General features: G+C 36.2%; 1 protein-coding gene across 1 annotated transcript; it reads left to right on the top strand.

Moving 5' to 3' along the window:
- Positions 1–4,040: 4,040 nt before the first annotated feature.
- Positions 4,041–6,983, top strand: LOC114319226 (protein CURLY FLAG LEAF 1-like). The gene is made up of 2 exons (XM_082874097.1): positions 4,041–4,508; positions 5,107–6,983. The coding sequence occupies exons 1-2, from the start codon at positions 4,263–4,265 to the stop codon at positions 5,443–5,445; spliced, it is 585 nt and encodes a 194-aa protein (XP_082730223.1). The 5' UTR covers positions 4,041–4,262; the 3' UTR covers positions 5,446–6,983.
- Positions 6,984–20,591: the final 13,608 nt, after the last annotated feature.

The raw sequence follows: 20,591 nt of genomic DNA, 5'->3' as shown, positions 1-20,591 counted from the left end.
TGTGGTTTGAATGTTCTATGCCTTGACAGGTTCAAGAACTTCTTTGGAGGTTGCAATGTGAAAAAACAAACACAAATTGGTAATAAAATTGAAACTTGTCACTCAATTGCATTAATCAAACAACAAACACAATCTTTGTTACACAAGCGACATGAATAAGAAAGGTTAGAAAAACCAAAACTAATTGCTAAAAACTATTCCCAAACTAAGGTCATCTACTCCTAGATTAAGATAGACTACAACTAGATAAAGAACTCATAAATTTGATGTCTTGTTGATTTGTTGATCCTTCTCCAATCTGTTTTCAGCTTATTTGTAGGATAACAATTGACGGTTTCTATTTGAAATATAACTTCCACTCCATGAAACAAAATCAAGCCACATTCCTTACAAAGTGCTACCACCTGCCACATGTTGCCAACTTTCACCATTTTCTAAGCCCATTACCTGGCAACCATAACAAAACAAAAACAACAATAATAATAATATAAAATATAAATATTTGTACAAATATATGTGGCCATAATTTTATGTTTAAAAATAATTTATGGTCTAAATTGACAGACCAAAATCGATAGGCCACAATCAATGAAATTAAACTTGGTCATAATCGACAAGCCACCATAAATTAAACGGGGAGATGGCCACAGTAGTGCTCGAGGCCTCGAATTTGGCTCGAATGCCGTTTTTTTTTTTTCTCTCTCTGCTGTGTTAGTTTGTTTTTTTTTATTTTGTTTTGTTTTGTTTTTTTTAAGGGTGAGTTATATAAAATATTAGACATTTTCGCACCAACTCATCGTATAAAATTATATGAAATTAACAAAATTTAACTAACAACTTAACTGATCAGTCAATTTTTTCACTTAACCAGCCCAACTTAATTGACTGGTCCGTTAGACTATTGGTTAAAATTCATTAATTCCATATAATTTTGTACGATGAGTTGGTGCGGGATGTCTAGTTTTTTGACACACCCGTACATATAACCACCTTTAAAAAAAAAAAAACCAACGCAGCCTAACAAATAAAATAAAATTAAATTAAAAAAAATTGATGAGTCAATTTTATCACCCAATCAGTCCAACCCAACTCACTTTCAGAATGTCTAATTTTTTAGCACACCCCTATACATAACCACCCTTGCAAAAAGAAAAGAAAAGAGAGGGGAAAAAAAAGGTCGAATTCGAGGCAAATTCAAGGCCTCAAGCATTATGCACTTGGCCATAATCAAAAAGTCACAATCGACAGATATTTATTTTTTGGTGTCAACAATGCCCCCCCCCCCTCCCCCCTCATTTAATGTAAAAATGAATTTTGTCTTAAATGATATAAAGGACAAAAATTTAGGACAATTCATATTTACTAAAATTCATAAATTATTTGGGCCACAATTGACAGGCCACAATCGCTAGAAACTAATGCAAACAATGCCCTCCAACTCTTAAAAATGAGATAACTTGAATTTTTGAAGAGTTCTATAACCATTATATCAAAATAGACATTATTTGGGAAAATAAATAATTTCCAGCCTATATACTATTGACAGTGTCAATGCACGTTTGAAGCATTTTCATCTTTAAAACAAACCTATGCATATCCATACATGGCCTTGCAAACAAATCGACGGAGGTGAGTTATCTAACCTTTTCTCAAACCAATATTCGACAGTGGATTCTCATACCCTTTTCTCGGGTTCTTCAAAAATTGATTTGGCCTTGACTTTTTTACTAAACAGACATATATAAAAATATATGTTGTGTATGTATAAACCACTTTCAACAACTATGTTCTTTGGTTTTATATTATCCAAACAATGTTGGATCTTTAGCTAATTCATCGAAATTAAGTTTTGGTGTGATCCACAAACCCAAAATGGGTGTTGAATGTCATAACCCATGGTTTTGCACGGCTCAAAAATTCTAAAAAATTCAATATTTTGAACAATGTCAAAAATATTAAATTTATCATGAACATATGGTTGTTCATCACTATCAGGCAATTTTGGCTTTAAACCATGCTCTCCAATTACTTGGTAGAGTTGGTCTTTTTTTTTTCAATTACTAATGGTAGCAAATTGTAATCATCAATGGTGTTGAACTACAAAACCAACATACTAGCTATGAAGGAAAGATTAAAAACCGGTATTCTAACAACATACATAGAAACCGATTAGAGAACCCAATACAATCAATCTATGGATCAACATATTAGATAGTGAGGAAAGTTTTTTATTTTTTATGTTTAAAAAGAAAAAAACACAGTTTGTGATTTAAAAGGCTCTCAACAATGTAGCCCAGTCAAAATAATAAGCAAAATAAAAAACCCATCAAAGAAAAGTATGGAATGGTTCTACCCAGAAAAAGTTTTTCTTTTCTAGGGTAAGGAAAATGAAAACTCATAAAAGAAAACTATTGAATGGTTCAACCCAGAAAGTGTTTTTTTTTTTTCCTCTTTGCTTTTTGTGGGTGAGAAAATAGATACTGAAGGGAGAAACTTTTTAGGGTTTGGCTGTGAGGTGGAAAAAGGAGATAGAAAGACGTAAATGACGACAAGGGCAATAAAGAAAGGGCATTTAAGAAGAGCAAACAAGAGAGAGAGAGAGACAGAGAGAGAGAGATGTAATATGGAATTTGCATTTAATGGAAGCTGAAAAAGAGAAGAACAACATACATATATATATATATATATATATGCGAGACAAGTGTACCTTTAGAACGAGACATTGTTCCGACTGGTAAGCGAGAGAGAGGTGAGAATTGAGGTCTAAGATGGCATCGTGGGAGTTAGAGAAATGATTTTCAGAAGAATCTGAGGATGATGACGATGATGATGATGAGAACCCAACATCACCACCTGTGTCTGTGTCGTTGGCGATCTTGTTGTTTTCGTATAGAGAACAGTTTTGCAGAGATCTCTCTAACGATGCTGTGATCATCGCCATGTTTGGAGCTGTCATTATCATTACTGAAAAGTTTTGTAACCAGAAATTAATATTTCCCATGTTTATTTGTATTGTGCAACCAATAGTTATTTTCATATTTAAAAACTGATTGCATATTTATTTCATGTTATCTTTGTCGATATAATGGGGTAGAGAATGGAGTATAGAAGGAAATAGGAGATGTTGATTCGATATGGACAGTTTCATAAACCAATAAAATATAATGGGGGTAGAGAAAGGAGTATAGAAGGGAATAGGAAACCTAGATTCACATTAAAAGGGGTGTATTTTAGAATTCTCGTTTTATTTCATATTCATATTATGAATTGTAATATTATATATCAATAAATAAATAAATAAATAACAAAACTGTTTGCTTTATTAAATGAAAGAAAATTGATTCATTTTAGTCACCGGAAGATGCTAGTCACAAAGTAAAATGTTAATAGGTTAGTACTAATTAATTGTTATAATAAAGAGGTCATTCGAACTTAAGATCTCGTTTAGAAATACCACATTTTAGTTTAAAAATTAAAAAATCATTAAAAAAAGTTAAAAATTCAACAAATTATACAAAAATAAATAAATAAAAATTCCCTTTTCTCTTTATATTTTGCATATTTTTTCATAAAAAATCAAAAAATCATTCTAAATATAATAATTTTTTACTCATATTTTTGCTAAAAAATCAAAAAAATTTCTAAAATAACTTGTTCCAAAACGAAACATAAAATTTTGATATAAAAAGCATTTACAATTATGTGTCAATAACATTTAAAACATTATAAGGAGAATACTAAATGTATGTTTTATTTGGAAAAAAAAAAAAAGCCATAAAAACACAATCATATTACATATAAATAAAAGTTTTGTTGGTATAGGATTCCTCTAAATAAAAATATCCCCAAAGGCACTAAAAAGGAATGTGGAATTGTCATTGTTTCTCTTATCCTCAAAAGCACAAATGATCCTTTATTCTGGGCCAAGTTTAAAAACCATCATTTTAATCTTCTCTCCTTCCCCTTTTTATTTTTTTATTTTTTATTTTTCTCTCTCTTAGTTTCCTTATATAGAGGTGAGGTTTAGGTTTGAGTTTGGGTTTGGATTTGAGTATATATTTCAGGTTTGGATAAGGAAGATAGTAGCAGTAGTTATTACGGATCCTCACATATATGAAATTTTAATATTTGATGAATATTTTCTGGATAGCAGATAATTACAAATTAATTTATTGTTATTTCATAGAAAAAGATCCAACCATAAATCACTATTTATACCTGACATTGTTAATTTCTGGTTACAAAACTTTTTAGTAGTGATAATGACAGCTCCAAACATGGTGATGATCACAGCATCGTTAGAGAGATCTCTGCAAAACTGTTTTCTATACGAAAACAGCAAGATCGCTGACGACACAGACGCAGGTGGTGGTGTTGGGTTCTCATCATCATCATCATCATCCTCAGATTCTTCTGAAAATCATTTCTCTAACTCCCACGATGCCATCTTAGACCTCAATTCTCACCTCTCTCTCCCTTACCATTGGGAACAATGTCTCGATCTAAATGTACACTTCTCTCGCATATATATATATATATATGTATGTTGTTCTTCTCTTTTTCAGCTTCCATTAAATGCAAATTCCATATTACATCTCTCTCTCTTGTTTGCTCTTCTTAAATGCCCTTTCTTTATTGCCCTTGTCGTCATTTACGTCTTCCTATCTCCTTTTTCCACCTCACAGCCAAACCCTAAAAAGTTTCTCCCTTCAGTATCTATTTTCTCACCCAGAAAAATCGAAGAGAAAAAAAAAAAAAAACACTTTAAGGGTTGAACCATTCAATAGTTTTCTTTTACGAGTTTTCATTTTCCTTACCCCAGAAAAGAAAATCTTTTTCTGGGTAGAACCATTCCATACTTTTCTTTGATGGGTTTTTTATTTTGCTTATTATTTTGACTGGGCTACATTGTTGAGAGCCTTTTAAATCACAAACTGTGCTTTTTTTTTAAACATAAAAAATAAAAAACTTTCCTCACCATCTAATATGTTGATCCATAGATTGATTGTATTGGGTTCTGTAATCGGTTTCTATAGAATACCGGTTTTTATGTTGGTTTTGTAGTTCAACACCATTGATGATTACAATTTGTTATTGTTGTTGCAGACTAGGGAGATATATTACGTAAACTGGAGGACAGGGATGAAAGCGACAGAGGATCCGAGAACAGCAGCGGTGATGGCGGCGGAGTACCGGGGTAGCTTTTCATCACAAGAAGAAGAAGAAGAAGAAGAAGAAGAAGAAGAAGAAGAAGAAGAAGATAGCTCTTACGATGGTGAGGATGGTGAGAAAGATGACCATGTACTGGTTGTTGCGTGTTGCAAGAGCTGTCTAATGTATTTCATGGTCCCCAAATTGGTCGGAGCTGTTTGCCCCAAATGTTGTGCAAGTGTTCAACTGCTCTGTTTTGATCCAGTGGCATGCGATTTGGTTCCTTTTACCTAATCACAAATCACGTGTGCTGATTGATCACAATGTTGTTTTCTGCTGTTCTCAGATTTGGGTACTGTAAGGGTTGGATTTTTTTCATATTTGGGTGTATTGTCACTCAGTTGGTGCTGTTTTGTTGATCAGTTTTTGAGTGTTGTTCTTCTGGTAGTTCTGTTGTTTTTTTCTTTTGTTTTGCCCCCAGTGTTGGTTTCTCACCAACTAGGAGGTTGGTTTCTCACCAACTAGGAGATTGGAGCTTCTTCTAAATCCAAACTCCTCTTTATTGATGTAATAATTTTCTATCTCATCAATAAAGTTCTCTTTTCTTTTGCTGATTAAAAAAAAAAAAAGGAGAATAAAGAAAGGCACCAGGTGGTATTGCCACGCGATACCCTATCTGTACCTAATAATTTATCTTTTATCTATTTTTTTCTTGTCTTTATTACCTATCTTTTTAAATCTTTTCATCATCTAAGTTGTCTGAGAGATTTTCAGCGTAGTGGATTGATGAAATGAGACAAATGATGAGTATTATTAATCTTCTTTACTATGATTTCATTCTTCTTTTTTTCTTTTTAAAATTTTTGTTTCTGGGGAGGCCTTCCTTCTATTCTACTTTTTAAAATAGTGATTAGAGCCGACTCAATTATTAAACCATTTAATTTCTCATCTAAGGTCTTCAAAATTCTTTGGATTTTTTTAATTATTAAAGATTCTAAAGTTTCAAAAATCCAACAAAATAAGACATCTATTTAAATATTTAACTTATGACCACAAAAAAACCTTCGACCAGCCTAGTTTAAGAAAGGAAGATCTAGGCTAAACTTGAGGTGGGCAATATCAAAACAATATTCAAATGAAAAGATAGCTCGTTCATTCAAAATCAATTGGGAATATTGAAATGGAGATAGCTCTTTTATTCAAAATCAATTGGGTGCGTGTTAACTTTTTTTTTTTTTGATCGGCAAAAAGAAGACTTTATTGATGGAAAATGTGGAAAAATTACATCAATAAAGAGGAAGTTGGAGCTATATCAAGCTCCAACCTCCTAGTTGGTGAGAGACCAACAAACAAAGCAAACAGAGCAAAATTAAACCAGAAAAACAGCAGGCCTTCCTACAGCAGGCCTTCCTAGCACCAAAATGGTTGAAGCCAACACAACAGCAAAACAGAGCCCTCCTAGCACCAAGACAGCCATGAGCAAACAGCACACAGCAGCAGCAAAACAGATCAGACACAGATCAGCTCAATCAGGAGAAAGTATAGCAGGCTGCAGATCACCCCAGTAGCACATTTTCACCCTCAGCAGTCTACAGCTCGTGCACCTTTGTCAACTTGCGAATCTTCTTTTGGTTGGACCGTCTCTTTTAATTTAATTAATGACATATGTTTGTTTGTATGTTTCCATTAAGTTCCAGCTCATTAATCATTCACATTCTATGACATTTCCTATGATTTTTGCTTCTCTTTATAAAGAAGCTTGTGTACAATACTTCTTTAATTTATTGAGGGAAGAAGTCAATACCAAAGTATGGGCTACTCAATTTTGGTGCACACCTCTCTCTCCATTATTTTTTTAATATAGTTACTTACACTCAAAAGTTAGACCCACTTTATAGATCCAATGATATGTCAACAAGATGATTAGTTGATAATTAAATGTTATCTAATTATTAATTAATTATCTTTTTGACATATCATTGGATCTGTAAAGTGGGTCTAAAATGTGGACTTAGATATCATTTTTCTTATTTTTTTGGGAGGTCAATGAGTAAGAAATTATTTATAAATATTATTAAAAGCACAATGAATTGAATAATTAATTTTTGTAAATTTTTTTAACAACACATACCACCAACAACTACATCCATATTAAATGATTAAATAAACAACTTTAAAAAAAAAAGTTTAGAATAGAAAAGAAATAATTTTTTTTTTTATCGGCAAAACAAATCTTTATTGATGGGATCATACGAAATATGAATTAGTACATCAATAAAGAGGAGTTTGGAGCTAACAAAAGCTCCAAGCACCAGTTGGTGAGAGACCAACAACAATTACTTGGGTATATTATACTTTCTAGCTTTGAACTTTCATTTAAATTTTATTTTGATTCCTTATTTTCCAGTTATAACAATTATATTTTCCAACTTTAACCTATATTTCAAGGTGATTTCTTGTCACCCTATTTTTTAAAATTTGAGTGAAAATTAAAATTTAAAGAATTAAAATAAAATTTGAGTAAAATTTATATGATACATAAACTTCAGGGGATTTTTTTAAAGTCTCTGAAATTAAGATTTTACAAGATAAAGGACATACAATATTTTTATAGCAGTTAAGGTCACTCAATATTTTCACAGAGAAATTTGCCCGATTTAGAGAAATTTTGCTCGACTCAGAGAAATTTCAATTTTTCTCTGTGATCATACTAGAGAAATTTAAAAAATTTCTTTAGGTCAGGGCCGAAATTTCTCACCTAGTCCTCTTGCCATACCCTAGGCAAGTTCAGTTTTTAAATAGAGGCGAGTTATTTTTGAACTTCAATAAAGGACAAGTTTTTTTTTTTTTTGATCAACAAAGAAAAATAAAACTTTATTGATGAGATGAGCAAAAACAAGCATCAATATACATCAATAGAGGAGGGTTGTGCAAAAAGCATCATAACTAACACTCCACAATCCTAACTAGGTTGGCACCAAGGAAGAAACACAATCTTTTGTTAGCACTAAGCCTACATATTGGCGAGATACCAATCCAAAACAGAGAAACAAAATGAAAAACAGAAATAAAGACCACCCAACCACACAACAAGGGCAACCTTCCAAATCTGCCAACTCCTCCCCTAACAAACTCCAGCAATTTATAACCAAAACACCAGCAAGTTAATATAATTGTTGTAGTAAATTGAGCCATATGTTGTATAAATTGTGTACTTAAATAAAATAAATAGATTCATATTAAACAACCACTTTGAATTTTAGAACAAGAACATGGTAAAATTTACAAAAATTCATAATAAAATAAAACCAGTAGAAAGAAGCAAACCGAAACCTGTGTGATACCACAGTGTCCTTAACACAGATTAGCCGCCTCATCGTGGGTACTGGAGGAACGTCGACTTCTGTCTCTCAAGATACGACGATTTAGATCGGCTAACGCAGAAGCACCTTTTGTTAGTTTTGGCGAACTGACAATAGCAACACCCTCTCACACATGAAGAAAATTATAGGAGGAGACTGAGACTGACTCTAATCTGAGAGCCAAATTCTATATTTAACCCAATGGAGATGGGCCTCCTTTTATACACAATGGGGGAGAAAGGAGTAACCTTCTAGCCATGAAGGCTGGCAACTAATGCCCATGAAGGCTAGAAACCAATGCTCATTACTCCTGGAGTAAAGGACCAATTGATGGGGATTCAATGCGTGAGTTACACACACTATACACATATGTGTGTATACATTTCTGCAACAGACTTGGGCCTACAATAGACCTAGCCCAAAAAGAATAAGCTGGTGGACCACCAATCTGGCCAGGCCCAGCCCAAACCTAACCCATTCCTCAAGCTCCATAGACCCGGACCCGGACCCAGCCCAGTCCGGGCGGGCGGCGCGCGCGTGTGTGGCAATTTTGCCATAACCAACATGGACCATAGTCTTGGCACAAACCCATCCTTGAAGCATCCATGCCTCTCTTCCTTCAGAAAATTTGGATGCCCCAAACGGCTCATGCTCTTCTCATAATCTTGAGGCTTAAATACCCATCAATGCTTTCCTCTACAGTCAATGTGGGATTGGTAGTTATACACAATTTCCAAAACCTCATTCATAAGGTCATCTTTATGAGACAACTTTTCATTCAATTCTCAATGGTTTTTGGTCATTCATTATGTGGTGTAAAGACCTCGTTACAAAGAATCTAAACCCATTTAATCCCATCTCAACCAATAGTTGGGACCTACTTTAATTTCACATTAAATTTTACCAAAATCCATTTTTTCCAATACGATAAGCCTAGAATATGACACACCCCCAGCTTTATATTGATCCAAACACAAGCACAAAAAAGTCTATTTATAACTTGTAACAAGTTGAACATTAACAATCAAAAAAATAGAAATTGTACTCCAAAACACAGAGATATTGAAACACCAAACACATGACTTTGAAGTTTTTATTTTTTATTTTTAAATAGAAAACTTTATAAAATAAAACTAAGAGGTTGCAAGTTTAGGGTATTCAACATCCCTACCAATAAAGGATTTTCAAGTTTCATAGTTCCATAGTTTGAAAATAAAAAAAAAAATAATAAAAAAGAAAGGAAGAAGAAGAAGAAGAAGAAGCAACCCAAGAACACCTCCTTTAACAAAGAAGAAAAGGATGAAGAAATGGAATGCATGTCAAAAATATTGATGATTCTGTAACTGTGGAACACATGCTAACTTCAAGCACCTCCCTCAGCTTTCTTTTCTTAAGTTACGCCAAATACACTAACAAAAAAAAAAAAAAAATTCTAAAATATAAGAAAGAAAAAGTTAAAACAATCATAATAAGTTACACCAAATGAAACTAGTGTCACCATTAAAGTCAATGGACCTTTTTAGACTAATAATTTGTAATAAGAAAATTTCTATTTGTAAAAAAAAATTGATATGGTGATATATATCAACACTCTTTTTATTATTAAATACAATTTGATATTTCATGAAAGAGTCAATTAATAACTCACCTTCTTTATATTTTGTTTAATTTTTCCTGCCGGCTGCCACAAACTTTTGGTGCTCCTTCGTGACAACAATAATGTTTAAAGTCAAAAGGCTATAATTTCACCCACTCTCCACTATATAACTACCAAAATAACATCATTATAACATGGTTGACCTCTTTTTGTTTGTCCCATTTTATAATCAGATTATGTATGTTTAAATTTTTTAGTTGGATTTGATTTTGATAGTGATTAGAGCCGACTCAATTATTAAACCATTTAATTTCTTGTCTAAGGTCTTGTTAGCAAAAATTTGGTTTGGGTCCAATCGACAGAGGAGATTCTACAGAAAACCCAGAATTTCACAAACAAAAAAGATCAAGCAATTGTGGTTTGAATGTTCTATGCCTTGACAGGTTCAAGGACTTCTTTGGAGGTTGTAATGTGAAGAAACAAACACAAAAATTGGTAATAAAATTGAAACTTGTCACTCAATTGCATTAATCAAACAGCAAGCACAATTTTTGTTACACAATCGACAAGAATAAGAAAGGTTAGAAAAACAAAAACTAATAGCTAAAAACTATTCCTAAATTAAGGTAATCTACACCTAGATTAAGATAGACTACAACTCGATAAAGAACTCATAAATTTGATGTCTTGTTGATTTGTTGATCCTTCTCCAATTTGCTTTCAGCCTATTTGTAGGATAACAATTGACGGTTTCTATTCGAAGTATAACTTCTACTTCGTGAAACAAAATCAAGCCACATTCCTTACAAAGGGCTACCACCTGCCACACATTGCCAACTTTCACCATTTTCTAAGCCCATTACCTGGAAACCATAACAAAACAAAAACAACAATAATAATAATATAAAATATAAATATTTGTACAAATATATGTGGCCATAATTTTATGTTCAAAAATAATTTATGGTCTAAATTGACAGACCAAAATCGATAGGCCACAATCAATGAAATTAGACTTGGTCATAATTGACAAGCCACCAAAAATTAAACGGGACTTGGCCATAATAAAAAAGCCACAATCGACAGATATTTATTTTTTAGTTTCAACAATGCCCCCCTTATTTTACGTATAAATGAATTTTGCCTTAAATGATATAAAGGACAAAAATTTAGGACAATTCATATTTACTAAAATTCATAAATTATTTTGGCCACAATCGACAGGCCACAATCACTAGAAACTAATGCAAACAATGCCCTCCAACTCTTAAAAATGAGATAACTCAAATTTTCAAAGAGTTCTATAACCATTATATCAAAATACACATTATTTGGGAAATTAAATAATTTCCAATCTATATACTATTGACAGTATCAATGCACATTTGAAGCATTTTCATCTTCAAAACAAACCTATGCACATCCATACATGGCCTTGCAAACAAATCGACAGAGGTGGGCTGTCTAACCTTTTCTCAATCCAATATTCGACAGTGGATTCTCATACCCTTTTCTCAGGGTCTTCAAAAATTGATTTGGCCTTGACTTTTTTACTAAATAGACATATATAAAAACATATGTTGTGTATGTATAAACCACTTTTCAACAGCTATATTCTTTGGTTTTATATTATCCAAACAATGTTGGATCTTTAGCCAATTCATCAAAGTTAAGTTTTGGTGTGATCCACAAACGCAAAATGGGTGTTGAATGTCATAACCCATGGTTTTGCATGGCTCAAAAATTCTAAAAAATTCAATATTTTGAACAATGTCAAAAATATTAAATTAATCGTGAACATATGGTTGTTCATCACTATCAGCCGTATTTGGCTTTAAACCATGCTCTCCAATTACTTGGTAGAGTTGGTCTTTTTTTTCAATTACTAATGGGTTGACTTGTCCCCCAAGTGCCATTCTTGGCATTAATTTATTCTTGTTCCCTTTTGCCCAAAAAATGAGATTCTGACAATGGATTCTCATACATTAGCTCTTCACGAAAAAACAGTTTGTAATTTTTTAGCCAAATTGAATTCTAATATGGCTTTCATTTCTACAAAAAGTTCTTGTGTTTCATGTGTGAAATAATAATTGGAGAAAGTAAGAGAAGATAGAGATGAGCGAATAGAGAGAGAGAGAGAGGCACAATTGTTTCTATAAGTTGTATATTTCAATTACACAAAGAAGGCACTCTATTTATAGAGGATGCCTTGGATGCCTATGAACAATTAAATAATGATATAATGCTACACTAACATAATGCTACACTACACTAACATAATGATACACTAACATAATGCTACACTAACATAACACTAACATAATGCTACACTAACATAATGCTACACTACACAAAGATAATGATACACTAACATAATGCTACACTAACATCCCCCCGCAAACTCAAGGAGGGAAAACATCAACCAAGTTGAGTTTGGAAACAAGATCATTGAAGCGGCCAGGAGGATGAGCCTTAGTGAAGATATCAGCGGGTTGATCGACGGAAGCGATAGGGAAAAGACGAACAGTACCACAGGTAACATGCTGGCGAATGAAATGACAATCAATCTCAATATGTTTGGTGCGATCATGAAAAACATCATTGTGAGCAATCTGAATGGCACTCTGATTGTCACAATAGAGAGGGGTAGGATCAGAAGAAGAAACACCCATATCAGCAAGGAGCCAGCGAAGCCAGAGAAGTTCCTGAGTAGTATCAGCAAGAGCTCGGTATTCAGCTTCGGTGCTAGAGCGGGCAGTGAGGGATTGTTTTTTGCTACGCCAAGCAAGAAGAGAGTCCCCTAAGAAGAAGCAGAATCCCGTGGTGGAGCATCGATCCGTAGGATCCCCAGCCCAATCAGCATCGGAAAAGGCACGCAGTTCAAGAGAGGAGGAAGCAGAGAAGTGAAGACCATGGAACAGAGTGCCTTTGAGGTAGCGAAGGATGCGGAGTAGAGCAGTATAGTGGGGAGTGCGAGGAGCCGACATGTACTGACTGACAATGTGAACAGCATAGGCAATGTCAGGACGAGTTACTGTGAGATAGACAAGGTTGCCGACGAGTTGGCGATAAAGAGTGGCATCAGAGAGAAGAGTCCCATCGAGAGGAGTGAGACGAATCTGAGGATCGACTGGAGTAGAGGTAGTTTTGCAATCAGTCAGACCAGCACGAGCCAGAAGATCGGATGCATATTTGGCCTGGGACAAATAGGAACCAGTAGAATCATGAGAGACTTCAAGGCCTAAGAAGTAGTTAAGAGTACCAAGGTCCTTCATCTCAAACTGGCGGTGGAAAAACTGTTTGAGGTGGAGAATACCAGCTTCATCATTACCAGTGATAATCATATCATCCACATACAGAAGAAGAAGAGTGGTACCATGAGAAGTAGTCTGGATAAAAAGAGCAGAGTCATAGGAGCTAGAGGTGAACCCAAAATCATGAATGGTAGAACTGAACGTAGCAAACCAAGCACGAGGTGCTTGCTTGAGGCCATAGAGAGCACGCTGTAGTTTGCAAACCTGATGAAGGGGAAAAGTGGACCCAGGTGGAGGTTGCATGTAGACCTCCTCAATAAGATGACCATTGAGGAAAGCATTTTTGACATCCATCTGAAAGAGCCCCCAGTGGCGAGCAGCAGCAACGGCAAGTAAACTGCGAACAGAGGTTAGCCGAGCAACAGGAGAGAATGTCTCCTCATAATCAATACCATATTCCTGGTTGAAACCCTTGGCAACAAGACGAGCTTTGTAGCGTTCAATAGAGCCATCAGAATGTGTTTTGATTTTGTAAACCCATTTGCAGCCAATGGCAGTCTTGCCAGGAGGAAGATCAACAAGATCCCAAGTATGAGCTTTGTCCAAGGCCTGTAGTTCATCGGTCATAGCTTGCTGCCAAAGAGGATTAGTACAAGCCTCACGATAGGAGGTAGGTTCATAAGTAGAGAAGGCAGCAGATCCAACAATATAATCACGAAGATGGATAGGAGGTTGAGTTACCCGGCGTGGTCGACCCGTAGGAGGATCGGTGGGAGGAAGAACCGGTGGAGAAGGAGGTGTGGCAATAAGAGGTAGACCTTCAGGGAGAGCAGGCTGGACAGGATCAGGAGTGAGCAAGGGCGTCTCGATGGAGGAGGAACCTGTATCAAAATCACCAGAGAAAAGATCTACAGAAGGATTAGTAAACAGTACAGTAGTGGAGAGTGCGGGTAAGTGAAAAGAGGATAGCGAGGAAAACATTTGGTGCTCCTAGAAAACGACATGGCGGGAGATACGAAGACGTTTAGAGAGAGGATCCCAACAGCGAAAGCCTTTATGTTCAATTCCATACCCAAGAAAGCAACAAAGACGAGAACGAGGTTCAAGCTTGGTGTGTTCATGGGATTGAAGTAGAACAAAGCAGGCAGAGCCAAAAACCCGGAGATTGGCGTAAGGAGGGGGAGTGCCATGTAGACGTTCAAAGGGAGTTTGATTATGGATGACAGGAGAAGGAGCACAGTTGATAGTGTAAACAGCAGTGAGGGCAGCTTCCCCCCAAAAGTTTTCAGGGCAGGAAGAAGAGAGAAGAAGGGCGCGAGTAGTGTCAAGAATATGCCTATGTTTCCGTTCAACACGGCCATTTTGCTGGGACGTGCCAGCACAAGAACGATGAGGCAGTGTACCATGATGCTGAAGAAAGGAAAGGAAATCAGAATCCCGATATTCCATAGCATTGTCAGAGCGAAAATTTTTGATGGTTTTGGAGAATTGGGTGTGGACCATTTGCGCAAATCTATAATAAATGTGTTTAAGTTCAGACAGTTTTCATGAGAAAAAGCCAAGTAAACCGGGAAAAATCATCAATAAAGACAACAAAATAGCGGGATCCCCCCATAGTAGTAGTAGGGGAGGGCCCCCAAATATCGGAATGGATAAGATCAAAAGGTGCAAGGGAAACTGAAGTACTTTTATTAAATGATAAAGCAGGTTGTTTGGCAAGTTGACAGGGGATACAATCGAAATTATCGGGAATTACATGACCCAACTGTCCACTAGAAACCAAAGACCGTAAGCGATTAACATAAATATGCCCTAAACGACAATGCCAAAGATGAAAGGGAGATAATGAGGAAGTAGATGTAGGAGCAGCAATCGGAGGAGAGGCAGGAACATGAAGGTGAATGAGTTCATAGAGACGTCCATGCTTACGGCCGATCCCAATAGTCTGCCCCGTCTGAGGGTCCTGTACCAAACAATCAGTAGCAGAAAATGTGACAGTTAGACCAAGTTCACATAATTGACCAATGGAAATAAGGTTTAAGGTAAGAGCAGGGATATGATAAACTTGAGGGATAGATAAAGAAGAGGTGGAAACAGTACCAACATGACGGACAGACATGAGGGAACCATCAGCAGTATGTATTAAGGGAATATGAGGAGAAGAAGAGAAGGAAGAAAAGATAGTAGAACTGGAGGTCATATGATTACAACAGGCAGGGTCAAAATACCAAGAAGAGTTACCTGGGATTACAGACAAAGCAGTAGGAGGAGGTGTACCAGATGGGGAGAGAAGTTGTTTGAGCATGGCCTCTACATTCGTTGGAGAAAAGCAAGGGGTAGACGGAGCAGACGACTCAGAGAACCCCGCAGAGGTGACAACATCAGTGTGGGGAGACTGATTCCCAGAAGTAGCAGCAGCAGTGGGATGAGGCTGATTCCTAGAAGCAGTAGTAGCAGTGTGATGAGACTGATTCCCGGAACGATGAAAGCTTCCCCGGGCAGAGCCACCGCGAGAGGAGTGGCTATTGGACGATGATCGGGATGGATTGCGAAAACAATCCTGTTGCAGATGACCAGGACCAAGTTTGTTGCAGTAGCGGCAGGATCTGACGGGGCAATTGACCAGGAGATGGGTTGAAGGAAGACCCCGATTCTGACAATAGAGGCAAGCAGTGGTCCGTTGGGTAAATGATGGCCGGTACGGAGGAGTGGCCAGAACAGAGTCCACATGATGAGTTTGAAGAGTACCGAGACGCGTCTCCTCTGATAGCAACTCAGAAATTGCTTGTTCAAGAGTGGGCAATGGATGGCGATGAAGCAGAGAGGCACATACGGGCTCAAAGGAGGAAGTAAGAGCCATAAGAAAATGCACCAACCTTTGCTGGTTGCGATAGATAGTAAATAAAACAGCATCTTCGGGGGTATGCCAAGTTGGTTCTGAAAGAGCAAGCTGATCCCAAACAGAGTACATTTGAGAAAGGAAGTCATTAATGGACTGAGTGGATTCTTGGCGCATGCGGTGAAGTTGGTTCTGAAGTTGATATTGGTGGGCAAGACCAGTAGTCTGGTATCGTTCTTTCAAGAAATCCCAGATGTCTTTTGCAGGAGTAGTTACAGAGTCAAGCTGAAAGCGACCAAACTGAAGACTGATAGATGTAACAGAGGTATTACGAAACCAGGTAATGATTTGGTAATTCTTACTGTCCCATTCCTCAAGTCGGTCTTCAAATGTAGCAGTAGGAACAGTAGTTTCATTAGTGTCACTATCTTTCACCGGTTTAGTCACATCCCCGGTGACAATTCGCCAAAGCTTCTTCCCTTTTAGGAAGGAGGACATGGCTTGGGCCCATAGAACATAGTTTGAACCATTCAAAATAACGGAAATAGGATGGGAGGCATCATGACGATCCATAATACTAGTTGAATAGGGTTTAAAGTAATATGATAGACCTGTAGGAGCAAAATTAGGTAAAACAGAGTGTACCAGTGAGTCCGGAAGGTCGAAAATAGCCAGGAAAGGTATGCTGGACAGAGATGATGTCAGCAAATATGTCAGCGGCGCACGTTAGCAGAGTGCAGGAAGGAACACGTTAGCAGGAAGCGGCGGTGCACGGTAGCGGCAGGCGCAGACGCGGCGCACGGTAGCGGATTCGGCGCACGCGGGTGCACAGTAGTGAAACGGCGCACGAGAGGCGCACAGTAGCAGGCGCGGCGTACGGGAGAGGCAGGGCTGACGTCAGCCGCGGGTCGTGTGGGCGCGTGTAGGCGCGTGTCGGAAGGGAGAAATAACGGATGGCGCGTACGGGAGCGTGTGAGAGTGGTGGCGGAAATGGTGACGCGCAGTGGACACTGGCGACGCGTGTGGGCGCGTGAAAGGTTTTCTGAGGCCGGGCTTGGTGCCGTTGGAATCGTGAGGAAATTCCAAGTGGTTTGATGTAGTGCCGCTGTGGATGGGACTAAACACCAAAATTGCAAAATGCCAGAAATGTAACACTGTGCTCTGATACCATGAAATAATAATTGGAGAAAGTAAGAGAAGATAGAGATGAGCGAATAGAGAGAGAGAGAGGCACAATTGTTTCTATAAGTTGTATATTTCAATTACACAAAGAAGGCACTCTATTTATAGAGGATGCCTTGGATGCCTATGAACAATTAAATAATGATATAATGCTACACTAACATAATGCTACACTACACTAACATAATGATACACTAACATAATGCTACACTAACATAACACTAACATAATGCTACACTAACATAATGCTACACTACACAAAGATAATGATACACTAACATAATGCACTACACTAACATAATGCTACACTAACAATGTGGAAGCATGCTTTCCAATAATTGCTCTGTTTGAAGAAGAAGAGCATTTTTTTTTATTTTTATGAATGAGCCACTAGTTTCGCCCAAGTCTGAATCTCCACGCATATCCATTTGCTCATTCTTTGCCATCACTCCAAATTAGACATGTACTGCTGGGCGTGCCAAAATATGTTAGCAAAAATCTGGTTTGGGTCAAATCGACAGAGGGGATTCGACAGAAAACCCAGAATTTCACAAACAAAAAAAATCAAGCAATTGTGGTTTGAATGTTCTATGCCTTGACAGGTTCAAGGACTTCTTTGGAGGTTGTAATGTGAAGAACCAAACACAAAAATTGGTAATAAAATTGAAACTTGTCACTCAATTGCATTAATCAAACAACGAGCACAATCTTTGTTACACAATCGACATGAATAAGAAAGGTTAGAAAAACCAAAACTAATAGCTAAAAACTATTCCTAAATTAAGGTAACTACACCTAGATTAAGATAGACTACAACTAGATAAAGAACTCATAATTTGATGTCTTGCTGATTTGTTGATCCTTCTCCAATCTGTTTTCAGCCTATTTGTAGGATAACAATTGACGGTTTCTATTCGAAGTATAACTTCCACTTCATGAAACAAATCAAGCCACATTCCTTACAAAGTGCTACCACCTGCCACACGTTGCCAACTTTCACCATTTTCTAAGCCCATTACCTGGAAACCATAACAAAACAAAAACAACAATAATAATAATATAAAATATAAATATTTGTACAAATATGTGGCCATAATTTTATTTTTAAAAATAATTTATGGTCTAAATTGAAAGACCAAAATCGATAGGCCCCAATCAATGAAATTAGACTTGGTAATAATCGACAAGCCACGATAAATTAAATGGGACTTGGCCATAATAAAAAAGCCACAATCGACAGATATTTATTTTTTGGTGTCAACAATACCCCCCTCATTTAACGTTAAAATGAATTTTGCCTTAAATGATATAAAGGACAAAAATTTAGGACAATTCATATTTACTAAAATTCATAAATTATTTTGGCCACAATCGACAGGCCACAATCACTAGAAACTAATGCAAACAATGCCCTCCAACTCTTAAAAATGAGATAACTCAAATTTTCAAAGAGTTCTATAACCATTATATCAAAATACACATTATTTGGGAAATTAAATAATTTCCAATCTATATACTATTGACAGTATCAATGCACATTTGAAGCATTTTCATCTTCAAAACAAACCTATGCACATCCATACATGGCCTTGCAAACAAATCGACAGAGGTGGGCTGTCTAACCTTTTCTCAATCCAATATTCGATAGTGGATTCTCATACCCTTTTCTCAGGGTCTTCAAAAATTGATTTGGCCTTGACTTTTTTACTAAATAGACATATATAAAAATATATGTTGTGTATGTATAAACCACTTTTCAACAGCTATATTCTTTGGTTTTATATCATCCAAACAATGGTGGATCTTTAGCTAATACATCAAAGTTAAGTTTTGGTGTGATCCACAAACCCAAAATGGGTGTTGAATGTCATAACCCATGGTTTTGCATGGCTTAAAAATTCTACAAAATTCAATATTTTGAACAATGTCAAAAATATTAAATTTATCATGAACATATGGTTGTTCATCACTATCAGCCATTTTTGGCTTTAAACCATGCTCTCCAATTACTTGGTAGAGTTGGTCTTTTTTTTCAATTACTAATGGGTTGACTTGTCCTCCAAGTGCCATTCTTGGCATTAATTTATTCTTGTTCACTTTTGCCCAAAAAATGAGATTCTGAAATATTTCATCGCCTTCTTTATTGAACATTGGATTCTCATAAAAATGAGATTCTGACAATGGATTCTCATACATTAGCTCTTCACGAAAAACAGTTTGTAATTTTTTTAGCCAAATTGAATTCTAATATGGCTTTCATTTCTACAAAAAATTCTTGTGTTTCATGTGGAAGCATGCTTTCCAATAATTGCTCTGTTTGAAGAAGAAGAGCATTTTTTTATTTTTATGAATGAGCCACTAGTTTCGCCCAAGTCTGAATCTCCATGCGTATCCATTTGGTCATTCTTTGCCATCACTCCAAATTAGACAGGTCCCGCTGGGCGTGCCAAAATATGTTAGCAAAAATCTGGTTTGGGTCAAATCGACAAAGGGGATTTGACAGAAAACCCAGAATTTCACAAACAAAAAAGATCAAGCAATTGTGGTTTGAATGTTCTATGCCTTGACAGGTTCAAGGACTTCTTTGGAGGTTGTAATGTGAAGAAACAAACACAAAAATTGGTAATAAAATTGAAACTTGTCACTCAATTGCATTAATCAAACAACAAGCACAATCTTTGTTACACAATCGACAAGAATAAGAAAGGTTAGAAAAACCAAAACTAATAGCTAAAAACTATTCCTAAATTAAGGTAATCTACACCTAGATTAAGATAGACTACAACTAGATAAAGAACTCATAAATTTGATGTCTTGTTGATTTGTTGATCCTTCTCCAATCTGTTTTCAGCCTATTTGTAGGATAACAATTGACGGTTTCTATTCGAAGTATAACTTCCACTTCGTGAAACAAAATCAAGCCACATTCCTTACAAAGTGCTACCACCTGCCACACGTTGCCAACTTTCACCATTTTCTAAGCCCATTACCTGGAAACCATAACAAAACAAAAACAACAATGAAAAAAATCTAGAAATCCCCTAGATGTTGATTTGTGATTATGTATCAATTTTAAGCAGTAAAATAATCCCAATCAAACAATCAAGACAAATCAACACAACGATTTTAACGTGGAAAAACCACATTTGGAGCACCTCCAATTGTGATAAAAAAAACCACGGGCAACAGCCACAAAACAATCTACT

This window comes from Camellia sinensis, chromosome 6, assembly GCF_055761805.1.
Source record: "Camellia sinensis isolate YWXY chromosome 6, ASM5576180v1, whole genome shotgun sequence".
Classification (NCBI taxonomy): domain Eukaryota; kingdom Viridiplantae; phylum Streptophyta; class Magnoliopsida; order Ericales; family Theaceae; genus Camellia; species Camellia sinensis.
The sequence above is the reverse complement of the archived record's forward strand: the minus strand, read 5'-3'. Positions and strand labels throughout refer to the sequence as shown.